General features: G+C 42.8%; 1 protein-coding gene across 1 annotated transcript in view; it reads right to left on the bottom strand.

Moving 5' to 3' along the window:
* LOC138547938 (cytochrome P450 4B1-like) overlaps positions 1–22,523 on the bottom strand; it is a 183,133-nt gene that overhangs the window by 35,408 nt on the left and 125,202 nt on the right. Inside the window, exon 9 of the mRNA XM_069642246.1 lies at positions 18,849–18,982. Within this exon, the coding sequence (XP_069498347.1) occupies positions 18,849–18,982 (134 nt within the window). The remainder of the gene's footprint in view (positions 1–18,848; positions 18,983–22,523) is intronic.

Below are 22,523 nucleotides of genomic sequence, written 5' to 3'. Positions count from 1 at the left end.
CAGCTTATACAAAACAATGCAGTCAGGATTATTAAGCGCATATCCAAACGCGATCATATTAGCAAGTTCAGGAGAGAATTGTATTGGCTTAGAATAGGGAATAGAATTCAATTCAAGGCCCTTACCATCGCACATAGACTGCATTTACGGCAAAGCTCCTGTGTACTTGAAAGCAAAAATTCACACATACGTACCCACTCGCTCTCTTGGATCGGCTGACCAAAACAAAGTGGTGGTAGAGAAGCATAATCGTAAGCTAGGCCTAGGCAAATCCTTCCCGACAGATACTGCAGGTCTTTGGAACAACTTACCCATTAATATAATAAAAGAAGTGAATTACTTAAGCTTTAGGAAGCATGTGAAGACTCATATTGTTAGCTAATTGACCCTCATTTTACATCTAGCTGCATTCTTTGTTTTGTCACGTGTCTTATGATGGTATTGCGTGTGTTCATGATTCTGCGCCCGAGACTCGCGAGTTACCAGCGCAATATAAATGAAATAGAAATAGAAAATAGAAATAGCATTTCACAGCCTGCCTTCTCCAGAGTGTTGGTGCAGGTGTTGGAGGCCCTCCTGTAGTATGTGGCCCAGCATATCACCCTCCCCACCAACCAGACACAGTTCAATGCCACCAATACCTGCTTCTATGCAATTGCAAGCAAGCCCAATGTGGTGGCAGCATTGGACTGCAAACATGTTGAGCTGGTGCCCCCCCCCCCCACCCCTACACACACCTCAGAGGTCTACAGGAACCAGAAGGAGTCCCATTCGTTTAATGTCCAGGTCACCTGTGACACTGAAACACTATGGTCCTGCAGAACAGCACGCTGCTGGCCTATATGGAGCGTATGTACAATACCATCTACTTGCAGCACGAGTGACAGGCAAAGGTGGGGGGCAAAAATGTCACAAATTACTTCCCGGAAAGCACCCTGCACATACAGTACTCACCAGCTCACTCCTCAATTGAAAGGCCACAACACACAGCAGTAGCACATGATTGGAGATGTAGCAGTCACTGACCAAGCCAATTCTAACCCAACAGGACATCCACATGCAATGCAGTACAGGTACCAGAATGCAACATCCCCCCCATGCTATGACAGTGAATTGGTAGATGTGGCCACCTAGGGTCATCAAATCTATGTCCTGGGGCACCCCAAGAGCCCGGTAGCAAGCCTGCAGATGATTTGCAGCTACAACGAAGACCAAGGAACAATCACAGAAAACAACACAGTCCAGTGATGCAGAATTAGCCATGTCTATCCAATGACATGTCTATAACGGGAACAGGTGGTCCAGGCTCACACACACTTGGCGTACACCCTTGAGGTCGAGCTAAGGCAAGGTGAAGGGCCCACAAACAACAGTGTTGTCCATGGCACTGCCGTTAGTTGAGGCACCCAAACACACACCCATACATAGGATGAGAGACTGCCAAATAATTACTGAGGGACACTACCCTGCCATCAGACCTGGTATGCACTCCGTCCACAAGAAATGACAGACCCCATCATGGATGGCACACAGACCATCTACACATGCAAGCCAGAATCTTGTCAGGTACCATGCATGGTGGCAATGCACAGGCCCAAAACATCCCCCAATGGCATGCCACCCTCACAGTAAGATACCAAATTGCAATGCACGTTGGCTGTGAGTGAGCCATGAGCAGGTGTTATCCCGTCAGATTGCACCCTCTTCTGAACAGTGCAATACCCATTGAATGACTTGAACGTAAAACAGGGTGGCACAATGAGAAATGGGATATGCATGCACAGAATGACCATTGAGATGCCGCCGTCACAGGCAACACCACTGCCGATCATCATTACTCACACCTGTGCCTGTGTCCTTACCTCTTGTAGGTGACTCTGGATACCCACTGCTTCCGTTGCTGATGACCCCTCGGAGGAATCCCCATACACTGTGGGAAGTGACATACAACAGGGCCCATTTGAGGATTAGGGTGACCATTGAGCGGGCCTTCGAGCTCTTGAAAGCACATTTCAGATGCCTACACCAGCCCGGGGGTACGCTCATGTATGGCAGATAGTACTGGCCTGTGTAATGTCTGGACATTCCTCCACTAGAAGATGATGATGCAGTGCCAGCTGGCCCACCAAGAACTGATTTTTTTTGTTTCTCTTATATGTTGCACACCCCTTGAACCTTTGTAGTTATCATGCACCATCACAGTATACACTTGTTTGGAAAATAAGAATGTCCTGTCAGTGCTTCAGGTTAAAACCTTGTATAACTTATTAACGTGAATGAATACAAGCCCTCCTCAGTTATCCCCCCTCTCCAAACACCCACTTCACCCCCTCACCAAAACCTTCCAGTGAAGCACCCACTCAGTGTGTAGTGTCACTTGCAGGCCCTCTTTGACATGGGGCTCTAGCAGACTCCATTGGGAATCTGAGTTGCTGTGAGCGGCGCCTTGGGCTGCCATGCTGGGAGCTCTTGGTGGTGGTAACCAATGTTGGTGGGTCAGACCCCTGGCTCAACTGTATTTCATGGTTAATTTGATTGAATGGTTTATGACCTCAGTCGTGGCAGAGGCAATCTCCTTGCCCTCACGCACTCTTTGGGAAGGGGTGAGGAGGACAGCAGTGGCATGGCCTCGATATCTAGCACTCATGTGGCCCGAGGCCTGCATGCATTGCATGAGTCTCATATCTTCAAGCTGATGGCAAGCTATTACAGAGTTCACTGTGGCAATCCTCAATTGCAAGCAAGGGTGCATCAAGGGAACGGTTGCTGGCCAGTGGCAGTGGAGGGGCGCTGTGTGGGGGTGTAACATGCCAATGGGTAAGACATGTGGTTGTCCGCCTTTTCGTCCTCATCTGTGGTGACCATGCCACAATGGCCTGGTGGCTGCTGTGCCTGTGGTGGTGTGGAGGGCACAGGAGAGACAGTGGGGCTATTGACCACAGGTGTGGTGATGGTGGCGATGGTTGTGGGTTTGATGCCACTGGAGATGGTGGGGCTGATGGTGGCTGCGATGGACCAATAGCCCTGCCCTGCTGCTTGGCCCTGCAGGCGAATGGTGCCGCCTACACAGGTCGGCCTGATGATGACGGTCTAGGCATGTCGCTGTCAAAGGACTGATTGCCTGTTGGGAGGAGATGACCAGTCTTCTGGGAGGCATGTTTGCTGGCTTGCATTACACTCATGCTACATTGTGTGTGTCCTGCTCTTGTCATGCAGCTTCTTTAGTCTGTCGGCTCTGATGTGTGCTTCTACATGTGGATGGTGGGAGCGCACATTGACTGTTGGTCTGCCAAGGTGGCATGTTGTTGTGTGTCTAGTGAGCCTATGATTCTAGTCCTGTTCTCCCTTTGCACACATGGGCGCTCATCATGTGTCTATGTGTAGGGATGTACATTTTGGCAATATGGCTACATCTGGCATCCCATTTGCTGTAACTGACACGTGTTGGACTTGTTCACTTGCCTATTAGGTGTTTCTCTGCCTGAGGATGCATGTATTTGGACTCAACATTTGCATTTACATGCGGTTTGTTGTACTTACCACCATCACCTTGGGTGCCAGCTCGTGCCTCTGCTGTCCCTACTCTCTCTATTACCTCTATGCATAGGATTGAGCTGCACCTCTCATCCCAGGGAATGAGGTTGAGGGGCCACTGTCCCTCCTCCTGTGGCAGCAGATTCCCTCCTGTGCATCGAGGTTACGGTGTAGACCATCAGTGCAGGTCATCCCACCGCTTATGGCAATCTCTCTGTGTGCAGGGGACAGTCCCACTGGGCGTGACCATTTCTTTCACTTCCTTCCCAATGGCTGTCTTCCTCTTCTGGCTGGTCCTTTGGTCGCTAGCCCCAAAGAGTGTCTCAGCATACTGCACCTCTGTGTCGATCCAGAGCAGTCACCCCTGCCTCTTAGTAATTCAGTTTTCCACAGACGGACTTGTACCTTTTTGCCCCCAGACATGTTTCTAAGCTTCAGTCACGGTGGATGGCGTCAGGAAATGGGAGATTCAAAGTGGATTGAGTTTTAGAGATGGCCGCCTGCGAGCTTCTTACCCCGGTGGTGACGCTAATTCCTGCGCCAGTAATTCCAGCAGTTTGGGTGCCAGTATCGTTATTACCGGCACATTTCTGCTGGTAATATCGGTAGATTGAGCCTGATGCTAGTAATACCCTAAGGCTGGTATTATCATTTCTGGCAGAGGTGTGTGTGCGCGCCCAAAGACTTAAAATGTGCCGGTATTCCAGAGGTTGTCCTGCCGAAGATAATGCTGGCATGACGGTATTACCAGCATTTTACCGAGTTTGTAATGACCCCCAATATCCTATGCAAAGAGCAGGTTATATCCACTTTTTCAATAGGCAGAAATCACAAAAGAGAGAAATAGCATATAAGAAATAGTATATAAGGGCGTAGCTTGGCCTGTGAGATGGGCATGGTTTTGGCCTCCCAGCCAATCACGGGGCTTACAACGGAGGCTTTACCACACAGTAAATGCCCCTCTCTGAACCTCCTCTGTGCTAGAGGCTGCCATCTTCCCATGCCGGGTATCCGGTTAGTGCGCCCCTGCGCTCCGGCGTCCCACCGCCCACCCCAGTCCCCTTTTCCACATGTTTAGGATCATCCGCCCCACTTACCTTGGGCTGTTGTCCCTAGTTGGTGCTGGGAACAGTAGTGTTCCCGCCGAGTCCATGATGCGCAGGATCGCAATGGAAAGGGAGAAGGAACTACGTGTAGTTCCTTCTCCCTGATACGTGGCAGCCATCTTTTTTGTAGTTTTTCCATGAGTTGAGAAACTGTAAACACGCTGTTTCTCAACTTGAGAAAACTACACTATTAGTACACTGGTACAAAGTGCCAGGGTGCTAACAGTAATATAAAATGAGCAGGGGCAGTATTACCAGTCAGGTAATGTCCCTAGGCCATACTTAAAGCCCTCACTTTGCTCTGGCTTCCATCTCATGCCCCGGGGCATTACCTTACTAGTAACCCCCGCGGATCGTGTTATATTGCGAAAATACAGAAATGTTTTCACAATCGACTTATCACGTGAAAGCTATCAGGATGCACAACCAAATACATTTTAAAAGAAGAATATATATTTATTGAACAGCAACAATGTTGTTCTCTTATTAGATCATCTCAAATAAGATTAAAATAGAGACTGAGTAAGGGCATGGCTGTTGAATCGGTGGGTTAGCATGATAGTTTACAAACACCTAAAAAATGATGCACCCCATGCCCGATCTAATAGAGGAATAAACAGATGTGGCCAAAGAGAATATGCTGTATACATTTTGGGCTTTGCAAGTAAATACAAAGACATTGTGAACCTCTTTGATCCCTGATAGGCCTGCCGGTTTACACATGCCCATCAGGAGATGATTTGAGAAGTGCACATTGTTTCAGGCACAGACACCCAGACCACAGACCCTCTGTAAAAAGGTCTTGCTAAAGAGGGAAATATAATGTTGGACTGATATGCCACACCTTTGTGTTAGTCTAAGATGCTATTAAATACATTGCACTGCAGATGTGAGGCTTGCAGAAGTTGACGAGTTACCGCCGTCCTTGTAATGAGGTCCCACGGTCACTGAAATTAGTGTAGGCTGATCAGTAAGGAGAATTGGATGATCAGGGGTTTGGTGTGTAGGTACAGTTCACACCAATTAAGCAGCAGTCAAGCATATGTACTACTAATCTCATACACACATGCAACTAAGAATTTAGGATACTACATGATACAGCACTTACATATGTACACATACATCTATGCAGCAAGTAGGCTCAAAAAGGGACTACACAACACTTCACAATCAATACAGAAATAAGTAATTCAAAATATCAAAGCAGAACTGTGTCAAGTAAAGAGGCAGTGAAAAGTGGTTTAAACAGATATAATGCACCCTTTCTGACATTTCTCAATTTGTTGTGAGTCATTCTCTAATCAGGTAGGTAAATTCAAAGTCCCAAAGGGTTCAGTTCACCGTTGAGTACCTAGGAAGGGGGTTAGGAAGTCTCAGCCAATTTGTAAGTAAAATGTAGTTTAAAAGCACTTTCAGAAAAGTTAGGATTACACTCACAATTGTACCACTCAAGGTGAAAATCCTAGGACAGAACATCATCGCCCACTGCCAAGTAAGGGAATTGTTAGTGTGTGGACTTCATTCCCATGCAATCTCTATGGTGCAAGGTGAGCACAAAGAGTGGTATGCACACTCATGCCCCGACTTCCATCCATAGTTTAATCAGAATTGCCGGGCAACTTACGCATTACTATCATTGCATGATATCCAGGGGTTGCAGGTGCAGTTGATGAAGCAGGTATTGAGTTTAGGTCCAAATAAGTGGTGGTTCAGATCTTGCTGCAGATACGGTTCCAAAAGACGGTCCAGACCACCTGGGACATTGCCCACTGACTCACAATGAGGACGGGAGTCCAGAGCACAGCAGATAGTGCTGAAACCCAAATCAGAGGTTGGCAGGATCAGCTTGAGGTGGCTGCAGAAAACAGTTTCCAGGCACGCACCTCTTCAGGATTGGGCACAGCTGATGCAGGTCATGTACTGGGCCAAAACTGGATCAACTGCCAAGTTCCAACTTGGTATGCTGTCAGTTGTAGCAGAGAGGCCTGGTCAGTGTAAGGTCGGCCTACAGGTTGCCAAAGATAGGACCACACCCATTAGGAGAAGGAAGATCAACAGCACAAAGACGTCTTAGCCAGGTCAGTATTGAAAAAACTAGGATCCTCCGCAGTAGCCCATCTTCACAGCGGTCTTCAGATACGGATCAGAAATTGATCTGAGGAATACACAGGGTCTCTCACTGATCACTCATTCACTCATGTGCTGGCCTAAGCTACACACTTCAGGAAGCACACAAAGGTTTTGGTCAGCCTACCAGTCAGGCTACTCTAACAGTGGCCCATAAAACAAGCACAAACACACAGGAAGTCGATGAGGATGTCTTTGGGGACTGTTGACTAGATGTGTACTTGCTTAACCCTAATTCAGTAGAAGTCCCTCTTGTCACACAAAAAATTGTTGGAAAACCATGGAAGCCAGCAACACATTTAGGGGACAAAGAAGCAACAGGGAGCGAGAAAGAACCCCAAAATGGAAATCTGCCCTAACAACTGGCATGAAATAAGCAATCAAAAACCTACATAGCAAAACTATGTTGTAATCCTCAAGAAGGGAGACAGGGCTTTGCCATCGAATTACCGCCCCATCACCCTTCTTGATGCATCCAGTAAGATTTATTGCAAACGTGGGCAAATGAGAAAAATTTCATTGACAAATTCCAGTCTGGTTTTCGGCAAGGAATGAGTACCTTGCACAATTGTTTTGTGATTAATATCTTGCAAACTCAGACCCAATAAGAATAAAGGCAGCTCAATTGTGCTTTTTTGACATTTCATAGAGTAAACAGGAAATGCCTATGGGCTGAACTTAGGGAGTTGGAATGCCTGATAGCTTTGGTCGACACATTGACTGCACTACATACTAACTCCAAGGTGAGGGTGCACATGGACCAAGATGGAAATTATACAGGGTGGGCGAGCAGTCACTGTGGGCTGTGTCATGCTGTGTGTTAGCCTCCTTCCTGTATAGTTTATTAATTTTAATTGGTTTGTTCTCATTGCGAATTTTACCCTGCAATCTGTTGCATTTTAACTGTGTATTGCATTGCTCCATACTTTCAGACTCCTAATTGAATTGATTTGACTGTCCCCGACGTGCAAGTTAAAACAGAGCTGCTCAGCTCTGTACGCACGTATCCCTGAGAAACTACATCTCCCAGCAAGACTGTAGTTTATCAGAGCTTATTTCTCGTCCCCAGGCAAGAAAGCCCTGGAGCTATCAGGACAAGCCGGTCTGTGCCGGTCCGTGCCGAGACGTGCGAGTACGGCCAACCATGCTGTCTGGCTTTCCGCATTATGTGAATTTCGGAGGTGCTTGCAGCCATCGCTTCTTCTCGAAATAAGTCCCTCTCCCGAAGTCAGGTTATGCATAGCAGAGATACATTTCACTCTGTAGTGTCTACGGCCAAACAAACTACGAGTCTCCTTGACTCTCCAAAAGAAACTGTGGTAGTGCCCCACCCCTCTATTAACTCTATACCCACTGTGGGGATGACAGCCTTCCCTGGGGGTGTCTTTGAGACCCGCAAAGAGGGACCTCTGCCTATCAGGGTGGTAGGGGCTTTTGACTCAAAGGAGCAAGGATTGAATAAAGAATCTAATACCTCGAGTACATCACAATACAGTCCCCATATAGAGCATGAACAATGTAAGGCTAACCCACCAGGCTTTCAACCCCTTCTGCAAATTGATGTCATTGATGCCCAGCAAAACACTATTATCAAGAAACAGAAGGCTGCTCAAGAAATTAAACCTTCTATTGAATTGCCGTTTTTAACATTGTTGAATCTAGCGCTCTTAAATACCAGATAACTGGTAAAACATACCTTGGATATACGTTATTTTATCTTAGTGCATAATATAGATATCATGTGCATCACAGAGACCTGGCTATCAGAGGCTAATGGTTCCACCATAGAGCAAGAGACCCCGACGGGATACATGTTTTTTGGTGAACATTGTAAAGAAGGGCCGGGTGGTGGCTTTGCCATTATTTGTAAAGAGGAGTTAAAAATATACAAGACTAAAATAGACTGTGAAGGGTGTGACATACTGCACACCAAGACGATTCTAAATCATAACTTTAGTTTTAATTTCGTAGTCCTCTATTGGCCACCAGGAGAACCTAACAATTTTAACGAAGATCTTATTAATGTTTTGAACCCTATGCAGACGACTAATTCCGCTGTAATATTATTGGGAGACCTAAATCTTTGGAAAGGCAACTCCAAAAATAGATTAAAAAAAGCTCACAGCAGTTGATTTGTCTGACTGTATGTATGCCCTAATGACTAAATCGAGAGATTCAGACCACCCTGATACATGAATCGAATACTATAATAAGGACCTGATAACCCTGCTAGATAGTGTTGCCCCAATGAAATCTAGAAGGATTAGAGAGACGCCTTACCATCAAAAATGGTTCTCCCCTGAATTGGCCAAGTTAAAAGCCAGTAAGAGGCATGCAGAGCACATTTGGCTTAAAGAGAAAAGTACGCAAAATAAGTCGACTTGGAAGTTTTTAGAAAAACATATAAAGACAAGATCATTGAAGCTAAACACAGCTATTATAATGATCAGATTGAAAGGGCCAGTGATAAAACTAAGGAACTTTTAAAAAACTTTTTAGATTATGGGAAAAACCCAGAGTGCTTAATCAGACCATTAATCCGATACAGGATGACTACACGAGAGTCCAGAAAGCCTTCTCGGATAAACTGCAGAGTGCCCAAAACAAGATCAGGGATAAGTTAGAGGGCCTGAAATCTGGTACTGATGCCAACACTACTGGGAATGGCCATGCCAGTGATGTGGCGGTTTGTTCGCCCTCTAATACAGGAGATCGGAAACCAGGAGACACATTCCACCAGGTTCCGTTTTAAAAATAAAAAATATCTTGAAAGCTATGCATCCAACAAGCTGTCCGGGGGACCTTCTTCCTTCAAAGATAATCCTGAAATATCAGGACATCTTTGCACCCTATCTGTGTAGATTTGTTAATGCATCGTTCAGACACTGTATAATTCTGCAAGCAATCAAAGATGTGGTGGTGACTCCTTTATTGAAGGAAGTAGACCTGGATCCAAATAATACTGCAAACATTTGACCCATCATGAATACTCTATTATTTATGAAATTGATTGATAAAGTGGCCATGATCCAGCTACCATCCCACATGGAAGCCTCCGGTACGCTGCATAAAAAGCAGTCAGGTTACCGACGTTTCCATGGCAAATCATTCTTGGAAGGCAGAAGATCAAGGGTGTATTGGGGAGACTCTTCCTCAGAGGCTGAAATCACATATTGTGGTGTCCCTCAGGGGGCATGTTTGTCCCCATTACTTTTTAATATTTATATAGTACCTATTTGCATAGAGTTAGAAAGATTAGGATGTTTTTTCACAAACTACACAGAGGACTTCCAGCTGGCCATGGAGATCACGGAAACTATGTGATGGATCGGGATACACTAAATAAGCATTTACAGAATCTTTAACTAAAATGATATTATTCTCATATTTTGACAAATACCAGATGGAAAATTCAATTTATTACCACCTACAGTACCGAATCAAAGAGAATAAAAAGGACCCTATCAGAAAATTGGAATATTCTCCTCACAGACCCGAGTTTACGAAAGCATTTAGATGAAACAGCTAGTATTTGTTTCAGAAAAGCTCCAACTATAAAAAATCTCATCAGCCCAAGTTTTCTTAAACCACTACCAGATGCAACGAAAACATTTTTTCAAACACTAACAAAGGGTACTCACAAATGTGGGCATTGCAAATTATGCCCAATGTTGACAACCGGGAAAAAAGTGATCTCACTACTTAATGGAAAAACCGAACCAATCAATTAACTAATAAATTGCAACTCAATTTATGTGATTTATGGGTTAGAATGTGTCTGCAAAAACTGTACATTGGGAACACAAAAAGAAAACTCAGGGTGACAATTTTTGAACATCTTAGAGCAATTAACAACAAAGACCTAAGATCTCCCATATCAGTTCACATAATGGAAAATCATCCCACATTGGACATATCAGACTTAAAGATTTTTGGCTTGGAAAACATTTCTCTACCACCCAGAGGAGGCAACAAGGAAGATATTTTGAGAAAACAGGAAAGCAAATGGATATGCATAGTGGACGCATGTACAACAGGCTTGAATTGTGACACAGAAATGTATAACTGGTTGTAAATTTGTGTCTTTGTCTTGTCAAAGTATGATAATAATATAATTTTAGTCAAGGATTCTGTAAATGCTTATGTATACCAGTAGTGCTTAAGATCCTCATTTTCTTCCCTTTATCTTATTGGCTTATTGTTTTTCAATAATCAGAGTTAACTATTTATTTTCTTTAAAATATTTTTCTGAATAATATTCTTCCATATAATGAGAATTAGAACTATCCTTTCTTTAAAAATATCTCTAAAAGTAATGAAAAATAGAAAAATACCTTAAGCACTAAATTTGAGATGCACATAAATAATCGCTATCTGAAAGTGACTACATCATAAGAAAACAACACCGAAATAGCGCACAAAATGGCCGCCGCAGTGTCAGACAGCGCGGTGATGTCATCGCGTTGCGCTCAATCACATGACGCGCAAAGCATAAATAGTGCAATTAAGAGCAGAGATGCTGCAAAAGCATCCGGCAGCACTCTGCAGAGCAACAGGACCAAAAGGACGTTTTTTGATGACCTAACTTGTATTTAAAAGCTAAGAAGGTAAGAAACCTAGATCCTCCTCACCAGTCTCATTTTGCTTTTAACAAAGCATCATTCCAAGCTAATTAAATCTAAAAAACGTAATACTGCCCAGAAATCTAAGCAAGCCTTCTCTTCCTAAGAGATAATTCAAAACAAAAAATCATCCGCAGTAAGCTGCAAAACAGCATCTGCATACAGCATTCTGTATACAGCAGTCAATCTACTTTAAATACTCTGGACGAATTTAAAGCATTAATAACTTGCTAATGGAGAAAACAAAAAGGGTGAGTCAAGAAAAAGAAAATTATGTAGTAAAATTAACAAGTCTGTATTTGTAACTGCAATGATGAATATAACATTGATCTATATTTTTTATACTTTTATATAGTTTCTTCTTTTCTCGCTTCTCTTTCTTACAACCATGTTATTTTGAGCACGAATAACTCTTCTGATGAACCAATGATATAAACAGTGGGGAAACACGTGTCGAGAGTGGGAAAAACTAACACCAAAGTGAGAATTGACATTTTGTTTGAAAAATCTTGGTTCATCAAATATTAGAGTGTGAAGATAACATTTGGATCTAAAAAACTAAATTGTTTATCAAATATTAGAGTGTGAAGATGACACGCGGATCTAAAAAACTAAAAACAAATTACAGAATTGAACGTGTGATGATAACACTTGGAAGTGAAAAGTAACAATAATAATAAAAAAAATCTTTGGAACACGACAATTGACATGTAATGAATCTTTACTTTTCTTCATAAATAAGAAATTGGATTTGTAATTTGATGACTCACAAAAATGAAATTAATCTCTAAGGTTGGCGCATTTGAGTAAAATCTACTTCTCATCTCAAGAATTTTTTCATGCATACTGTGTAGCAGCCACACAGGGATTTGAGACTTACTCATGCAGACAACACCAAATCGTGCAGAAAACAATATTATACAATAAGCTGGCACCAGGGAAGAGCTTTCCTATGGTTGCAATTTTTCTTTAATTAATACGCTAAATAAGGTTTATCAGACTACAACAAACTGGATGACGACCAACTGGTTAAGTTTGAATGCCAGAAAGACCAAACTAATTATATATGGGTCAAAACAATCAAGGGAGAGCCTTGACCCGCGCTTTGCCAGTTTTCAGATCGAGGGTAGCCAGATAGCGGTTGCCACCAAAGTGAAAACCTTAGGGATGCACAAGGAAGGCACCCTGAACAGAGGTTCACAAGGAGATGCCATCGTAAAACGTACTAATTGCTACTTGAACGTTTTAAAACAGGTGGCTCCGATGATCTCCAAAGACGATTGGGCCAAGCTAGTCAGAATGGTCACTCTCCCTCGTCGGGACTATTGTAACTCTCTTCTGGGTGGCCCTCGTAAGGAAGATATTCTTAGGCTGCAGAAAATTCAAAATGCTGCTGTATGTATTGTCCACAGTATGACACGACTTGAACCGCCTTCTGCAGCCAGGAAGGAATTGCATTGGCTACCTGTGTCAGCTAGGATTTCTTTCAAGCTGTTGACACCTGCCCACAAATGTATCTTTGGACTCGCCCCCAGGTATCTCAAGGAAAAGGTGATTGTACATCAGCCAATCAGGGTCCTGTGATCCGCCACTGCCCACCTCCTCAGAGTGGACCATTTTAAGAGAGCTTGTGGAAATGCACGTTCCTTTCCAGTGCTGGTGGCATGTTCATGGAATGAGCTACCTCAAGCACTAAGAAGGGAGGAAAACCACATGGTCTTTAGGAAATCTTTAAAGGCCAGGGTGTTGATGTAAAGTCTTGGTCTGTAGGTCTGTGCTTTCCAATTTTTCCTGTTTCAGCACTTGGATGCCCTAGGGCTTTGGCGCTACACGAATCCCATAACATAACATAACATAACATAACATAACAACATATACAGCGATTTAGGCGAATTGTTCAAAAATGTTAGAAATTTCGCTCCAAAGCTAGGAAATTTGCATAAAACTTATTTGGCCAATGCCGATGACATCGTCATGTTCGATTTAGCACCCGTATGTCTTCAAAGGGCATTGTTAGCGGTAAATGATTATTTTGTAGCACTAGACCTGCAATTAAATGTAAAAAATCAATCCCAAATTTAGTTGGTCAATAGCCAAAGAACAACTGGAAGTCGTCCAATCATTTAATTATTTGGGTGTAGAAATTGACTCCAAGAGACCGATTCAGAACGACTGTGAGCAGCTAATGAAAAAAGCTATTAGCGAACACCTGGGATAAACTCGACTCATCGGTATTAAAGGGGCAACTTCCACTCCCTAAGGAGACGCCTATGTCTGTCATCAGGCATGTGGTAGGTCTTATTTCCCTGCAAGCATGGGCTGATTGGAAGCAACTGCAATTATTGAGGTCCCTCCTGTTTCCACGTGTGAACTGTATACTAGCAGAACTACAGATTGAATTATTTAATGGTGCCTCGAGAGTTGTGTTAGAATGGTTTCAAAACTGTTTAAAACGACTCAACAACTATTGATTAGAAAGTAAACGGGGTGGACCCGTATAGTTGGGGGCGCTGGCACCCTTAAATCGCTTCCAATCGTTGGCTGTGGAGCAGTACTAGGTGGTAGAACCCCAACTACCACCAAGTAGCAAAGTTCTGTGAGATTGGTTATTACTGCAAATCTGTGCACTGCCCAATAAAGATTGATACAGTTGAGACATCAATGCACAATCTGACCTCTCAACTGTATCAATCTTTATTGGGCAGTCCGCAGATTTTCAGTACTAACCATTGTCACAGTACTAAGCAACTATGGCTTAAACCTAGATAAGCTGGTAGTGGTGCATGTAAATAATTTTTTTTTAACTTGACTGGATCAGAAATAGTCAGCTCTGACATACCATGTATTTAATAATCTAAAATATGAAACAAGAGCATATAACAACATGCCTTTCTATCTAAAAAACACTCCCTTCAAACTAAATGTACTTCCCACGGGGGAAGTTACAGGAGCAAGAAAAGGTGTTGAGCGATCTTTGAGAGTATGTAACCACTGCTCCCAATACATTGAAACGAATCGCCATCTCTTGCTTGAATGTTCTGCTTTGGTCGAATTTCCATGTAATGCTTATCAGCACTTTGTGCACGATGCAGATTTAATTAATACAGAATTGTTTTGGACCAAGATTTTAAATAGCTGTGAATTGCCACCTCACGTTGCAACCTTAAGATTTTTGGAATTTGCACTATGCGATAGAAAATGAAAGCTCTCCTTCTGTTTCCTTTTCATCCTTTTATATCCTATGAATTGAAATGAAATGTAACAGAATTAACTAAGTAGCTTGATGAAATGTAGGTTTGAAATGTTTTAACTGTTTTAAGTTTCTAAATGTGCTAAATGTTAAAATTGTGAACTATATTCGATTTTGAGTAATGTATGTATGTATTGCAATGTATTTTTATGATTTGATTTTTTGAAAAGGTTTATTTTTAACCAAATGCAAATAAATAAATAAAGAAAAACCACCATAGGGGAGGTAAATTGGCCGTAAGTGCATACAAACAAAAAACTCTATGCAAGGAAAATATTAAGCAATGCTTAATTATGACAATTGTCAACAGAAACCTTTTCCACTTGTAACATATGGGATACAGTTCCCGCTACTACATTACATTTGTACTGCACAGCCCTAGACCCGTGGGTGTGAGGGCATGGACAAGAGCGAACAAAACATAGAACAGACACAAGCTGTCTCAAGGGAGCTAAGAAGACAGAGTGAAGAGAGGCAGAGAGGAAATACTAGTTAAAAAGGAATGTTTTAGTCCCTTCTTAAAAGTGTTCAGGGACGATGAGAATCTCAGATGGGTAAGAGGGTTATTCCAGAGCCTAGGGGCCGCAAGGAAAAAGGCACCCAATTGCGCTTTTGTAGTTTTAGATCTGGGCTAGTAAAGGAGATTATGATTATTAAAGCACAGATTTCTATGGCAAGGTTTTTCCCCAATATACATTTGTAAATATGGGGGCATAGTGCCCATACAGCATTTAAAGGTGATGACCAGAAGTCTGAAGGAGATATGAGCCTCCACAGCAAGCCAATGCAATGCTCGTCGCGCTTCGGTCACATGGGACCGATATGAGAGACCAGCTACAACTCTTACCGCTCCATTCTGGACTACCTGAAGTCGACTAATGGTGGCTTTGCTAGATCCTGCCAACAAACTGCAGCAGTAGTCTAATTTAGCGCCTATAATGGCTCGTGCTATTGACTCAGTGTTCTGTTTGGAGATGAAAGGTCTCAAATGAGCTAGCAATTTAATGTAGTAGGAGGCGGATGCAACTGTGCTGGCCACATAGGGCTTCATATTGTAGGGGCAGCCCTGCTTCACCCCTCTAAGCGTCTGGATTTCTTCAGACAGGTTTCCGGCTTGTTCCAGTTTGATCCTGATTGATGTCTTGTCATGAAAAGCCTTAATTGGATCAAGGATTTTGTTTAGGCAATTCCATTTTTCCAACTTGGACCACAGCAAAGATCTGTCTATTTGGTCAAAAGCTTGACTCAGATCGATAAATGCCAGATATACTTTCCCGGGCTTAGATGAGAATGCAACCTTTATGACACTTAGCAGCATAATTTTGGCGGTGGTCCCTGAGTTTTTCATGAACCCTGTTTGAAATTTGGTTAACACACAGCCAAACCTGGATCAAATCTGATGCAGAACTAAGAAAGAAAGAAAATAATAGGTTTGGCTTGTGTATGTGGATGAGGGAAAAATTTGTTTATAAGCAAAAGTTTGCATTTTTTTACGCTGAAAGCTGTAAATTAAACAAAAAAAATAATAGGGCTTCATATTAAGCGACTGGTCCAGAACCACTCCCAAGATTTTTACTTTAGGGAGGGTGGGGATTTGAAAGTCCCCCAACTGAAAGTGCTTATAAGCTGGATCAATTTCGGCTAGGATGCCCTCAGAGCCCATTACCATGAGTTTGGTCTTTCCCCGGTTGAGTGCAAGATTGTTTTGCATCTTCCAATGTTCAATGATGGAAAATATATGGTTGAGTTCACTTTCATCCCGGTCATGCTGACCCGTGAGTGGGATGATACATTTGTGTGTCATCTGCATAGTTTGAAAAAGTATCCCCTCTTGAGTGAGATAAGCAAAGAAAGGGGCCATAAAGATGTTATAAATACAGTGTGATAGGCTAGCTCCTTGCGGAACTCCAAAGAGCACTGGAATGGCAGGTGCCATCGCCTCGTTAGCACACACGCCTGCTAATTCTATTGGAAATAAAGGAAAGCAGCCATTTTTTTGCAGCCTGGGAACAGTTAGCTACAATCATGAGCCCGTCAGCCAGAATGGAGTGATCGACTAGGTCGAATGCCGCAGATTGGTCTAAAGATATAAGTAGCGAAATCTGCTGGCTGTCCAATCTCTTTAAGAGTTGTGATTTAAGGTCCAATAAGGAGGTCTCGGTACCGAAACCTTGTCTGAAACCCGATTGAAAAGGGTTAAGAATGGGGTGCAGGTTGAGATGTTGGGCTATTTGGGAATATGCAACCCGATCCAATATTTTTAACAGAAAGGGGGTATTTGTTATTGGCCTGTAGTTGGAGGGGACACTCTGATCCAAGTTAGGCTTTTTTTAAGAGAGGTGTTACCCATGCTTGCCTCATCTCATCTGGAACAACACCATTGGAGAAAGAGGAGTTGACAAATTTGCAGACGGCATGCACCAGTGAGGGAGGGCAAGCTTTAATGATGGTAGAAGCACAAGGGTCCCCTGTACAATTGGTGGCGTTAGGTTTAGTGATAATAGAGGCTAATTCATCCTCTGAGATAGGGGTGAAGTCAAAAATGGGAATATCCACGTTCCTAAAGAATTTATTGCCATCTCTACGAGTAGCCCTGGTGTCAGAAGCACTCTTTTTAGTAGCTATGCCTTCCCGGATACCTTCTTGTTTCTTTGTCATGGCATTCTGGATGTGGAGACACCAGTTATCGTCTTTAGTGATCGTAGAGGCTCTGGGTTCTAGTGTTCTTTTAGGATTTTGAATAATTCTCTAGAATTGGTGGATGCCTGAGAAATTCTGGAATTATGGTACAATTTCTTGGCTACAGTTATAGCTATTTTGTAGATATTAAATGTTTTTTTATAGTTTAGTAATGCTAGCTGGGATTGATTTGTTTTCCAGACATAAAATAGCTTGAGGCAGGCAGCTTTGAGGGTTTGAAGTTCAGGGGAGAACCATGAATTAGTTCTTTTAGGCTCTGCAGATTTTTTCTTTCTTTTGAGAGGTGCAAGGTAGTTAACCACCAAGTCCAGAGTGGATATGATTTTCTTGGCTATGAGGCCAGTGTCAACCGTCTCCAGGATCGACGGAGCCAGTGGTTTCAAGGCTTCAATTCTTTCCTGAGTGAGGGATTTACTATTTCGATATGGAATAGTTTGAGTATAGTGCAACTTGGCTTTGGTGTGTAGGGTACTGTGATAGAAAAATGAACAAAGGCATGGTCTGACCAAGGGCAAGAAGCTACCCACCCGTCATGATAAGGTGCATTGATGCCAGTTACCCAGTCTATGGTGTGACCTAGATCATGAGTTGGAACTTGAACCATCTGATTAAAGCCCAAATCTGTAAAGGATTGAGCTAACTCAGATGCAATATGGTCATCAGCATGTCCCAGCCAATGGTTGAAATCGCCCAGCACTAGGAAGCGGGAATTGGGCTTCAATAGTGGAAGGAGATAACTAGAAAGTGCTAAGGTGTAATTGCCTGGGAAGAAGGGCGGGCGATAGATCAGTATGCGGTTGAGTGTTGTTTTAGTGTATAAGGATAATGCAAATCACCAAGGACTTTCATGACCAAATAGAGGAACGAGGACAAAGGCCAATTTCCTTTATAACTCCAAGGTGACTTGCAATATCTTTTTTAAGCACAGTAGGGGCCATTTTATTCTTTATGGCCATACACTATCATTTCCTTTAATACGTCAGCTCTTGCATACTAAAATATAAGAGATCTTTCATTTGCTGATCCATATAATAAATGTTGAATCTGGTTGGATTTTTTTTTAAAAAGCAGAAAATGCAGCTCCTAATGTGTTGCAGAAAATTAGTTCAAGCAGTTTATAAAATGTATCGCAAAAAAGTTGTCATGTTGTGCTTTAAAATAAGAAATAACATTTATTTTATTGTTTATATGTGTTAAACTCCATCAGTGCGCAAATTAAACATTTTACCATAAACAGTTCCGATCAATTAATGGCTGTAATGTGACACAGAAATCATTCTGCAAGAGAGGAATTTGAAAAAGCTTTTCATAGCGTTAATTAAGCGCTGCAGTGACAGCTAGAATTCACTTGCTAGCAGGCAGTGTGACGTCACAACTGTAGCATAATAACTGATTACAGAGCAGTTGTGATGCCATTTTCTTATTACAAGTAACTAGCCAGTAATAAGAACGTGATTTCCAGGCTTTTATACAGATATTGCAGACTGTCATACAGTATAAAATGCTTACCTGCTGGCAATGTACGCCCATCAGGGAATGTAAGTGGTTTGGTGAGATTTCGTGACACTGCAGGTACCGGGGGATAGAGACGGAGGCACTCCTTAATGCACATAGTGGTGTAAGTCATCTTCCCAAGATCGTCCCTGTAATAGTAGGCACAGTCATTGCAAAAAGGTATCTTCTTACTTAAGTAAAATCCTATTTTATTGTTTCGACTGCACGCTATACAGTGGTGCAATACATGTAATAATTCCCTGCGGCGGGCTATCATTCCTAGCCAGGATGACTACTACATTTTGTTTCATACCACGCTAGATGATGAATTTTTGAAGTGACGGTGGACAAATATTTCCCTGGAATTTGTGTGCCCAAGCAAGCTTAGTAATCAAGCCTGAACCTAACTAGCAGGACTTGGGGTGGGGCAGAGGGGTGTTCTCCTCCAGATAACCGTATCATATTAAACATGGGTCATTTAGGGTGGATTTCGTAGCTAAATTGATTGGTGTAAAAAGCCATTGGATTTACATGAAGTTCTCAAGAGGAACACATGAAACATTGAACCACTGCAGATACCAAGTTACCAATACCAACATTATGAAGGCATCTATTCCTTCAAATCATTGAACAGCGCATCAGAGTCAGCCACAATGAACAGGCTACCGAGTGGGAGTATCCCACTGAACCAAATCACGTAGATGCCAGTTAGAAAATTATGAACTAGACAGAAACAATAGATAAACATATAGTCGTGTCACAGGGCAGGAGCACAGATGCTGGGGGAGAGAGTGTCGGGACCAGGGGGAGCAACACCCATTCACCACCCTCACCATGAAAAAAACTGATGCGACTCGGTGCCAAATCAGGAGCGGAACCAATATTAGCTGTTGTGACACTGAAAGCAATGTGCCTCATTATGAGTATGCCAGTAAATTATCAGTAAATGGTCAAATTTACTGTCAAAATCGCTTACTGTTACGTGCACTCGGTCCTATGGACTTACTGCTGGAGTACCAGTGGCAGCACAGTGGTGGTGTCCCCGGTTTCTGGGAGTCATTTTATAATGCCGATTTGCCGCGAGCGGTAAATCTGTGTGGCAAATCCAATACGTCTTGGCAGTAAGGAGGAAGAATGACCTCCAGTTTATTCATAGGGGTAAATCTTCTACCTTACTTCAAAAACTTGTTATACGGTAGTGTGGTAATGCAATACTAGATTGGCAGAATTACTGCCATTTTACCACCATTTTTACCACATCAGTGTACTCATAACGAGCCCCAATCATTGTGAAGCTGGTTGGGTAAGAGGCCTGTCTCTGCTTTCTTATTTTTTCCCCTCCAGTTATTATTTTGTTCCTGAGCCGATTTATTTCAGACCCATACTTGTCCACAGTGTACTTTTACACGTGTTGTACATATCAGACAAGGCGCATGGCCAAACGGAAAGATGATTCTCTGTCACTTTGTGACAAATGGGCAAAAAAAGACTTAACAGGCAAGGACGCAGCTTTGTTATGTAATGGGCTCCCCAAATTGGAGGCTTGTGCCATTGATCAGTTTGTGAAAGATCTCAGTGATCCTCATAGTGGGTAAAGATACCACGCTTGGTCGCAATGATTTGCCTCATTTGGACACATCTTCTCCACTCGCCTCTATCCAGGTGTCGCTATCAAACCGGTTTGTCTCCTACCTGCAGATAATCCTTTGCAGTGGCCTAAAAGAGCCCAAGGTCTCAGATCACCACTTGCAGGTAAAGCTAAACTGCTTCTTCAATACAATATTTTTTATTTTAACATCAGCAAACGAGAGCACATAAGCACATACAAACAGTACAATCAAAGCAAATTGACAGTAGAACCGTATAAGCCTGTTAGGAAATCTATTTGTCTCAGAAGACTTTGTGTTGTCTTAGCATGAGATAAAGACAAGAAGTAAAGACAAGATAAAAAACATATATAACATCAAATCAAATATCACATAACATATTTTGTCAATGTCATGCCATTTACCCATGCAGCAGGATACTATCGTAGAAATAGCAATGTAACTAGATCATAATGACAATACACTTCAGGGTACATTTAAATTATACACATTTCATGGAGCAATTAATTAACACATCGTTTAGCCGTAGGTGTCCAGAAACAGGCCCCGTAGATCATTGAATTTATCAGATTCTCCTCTGCATTTTAAAATCGCTTTCTCGTACGTGGACACAGTCAGCAAATTCTCCTCCCAGTCTTCAATGGTGAAGCAGTTGGGGGATTCCCATGCACACAGAAACTCCTTAAGTTTTCCATTTACCTCTGCTGGACCACCTCTTATTGAATCCACTGATAGATTTACCCCTCGATGATAGATACTGATGTAGATTATTGTATGAGGTCTCTAGATGGGAAAGATGACCAGGTTTTATAGTACTGACATAATTGCTTACTGAAACTTTTACTAATATCATTTTGGCTGACCTTTTCGGTCAGATGTCACTCAGACATTTTGGCATAATTTTGTGTTTGCATTTGGATTTATACCTTTTGGACCTAGCTAGTACGCAGTGGATTGCTGCACAAGTAATTTAAGGTCGATCGGGGAAGGGGCGATTACTGGTTTTGTTAAAAAATATAATAAAGAACAATTCTTGTAAAGAACTGTCGACCTTGTGTCTCAAGGAAATTTGTACCTTAAAGAAACGGTAAGCCCTTTTTAGGATGTCTTTACACCAGGTTCATAGTGATTTATTTCAAACTAAATAATAAACCCTGCTTAAGTCCAAATTAATAGCATGCTTGAGAACCTCATATAATTCAGAAGAACCTCCAGGAAAAAGGTTTACTTAAACTCCACCCCCTTGTTCCTCATAGAGGTTTCAAAGCACCAAAACGGTTCCACCCATATATTTAATCATCTGTGAGCACATCTCCCCTCTTTGCAGTAATGGCTAGGCAATTTGGTAGAGCCAATGGCCCGAATAACATCAAGCTTCAACTCATCAGAGTTTATTATTAGGTCTGCTGTCATGTTATCCCTGATCGCTCCTTTCACCATAAGTGCAAGGATGCTTATTTTGGTGCGCCCTGGAGATTATTGATGGAAGGTTGAGATATTGGCAATCACCACACTACCTGAGATGTTGACATTGCCAGGTGCACTGGCAACAGGAGTATGAAGGGAGGACAGGGGAGGTTATGAGAGAGCATGATAGAGGTGGGGGCCAGAGGAGTAAGGATCCTTGTATGCCAGACAGACCCAGATCAGGACAGAGGCGCATCAGGGGAGACTACGCAAGCCGAGCGCCTCAATTCAGGACAGAGATGCAAACTAACTTACCCCACTAACAATTTCCCCTCTGCATACACCTCTCAAACTCCAAACCAAACACAACCAAAACCTACAGCACAACAAACCGCACAAACTTCACTACATTGCAACAACAAAACAAAAACACACATAGACTCGCACAACAGTACACAACGACTACCGGCCGCAAACACCCCAGACCCAGCCAACGGACCCACCGGGCTGAGGCCGCCAACAGCACATCACTGCTCTCTTGCACTTTTCCTGCTTCCTCCCACTAACTCAACCTACCCTCCTCTTTCAGAGCTGCCAGAGCGCCAGGGGACCACTCCGGTGGTGATAGTGCGCGGTACAAATGTCATTTAACATTAACATTAACATGGCAGGATTC

This window comes from Ambystoma mexicanum, chromosome 1q, assembly GCF_040938575.1.
Source record: "Ambystoma mexicanum isolate Mex_15411 chromosome 1q, UKY_AmexF1_1, whole genome shotgun sequence".
NCBI lineage: Eukaryota > Metazoa > Chordata > Amphibia > Caudata > Ambystomatidae > Ambystoma > Ambystoma mexicanum.
This window is presented reverse-complemented; position numbering and strand designations above follow the sequence as displayed.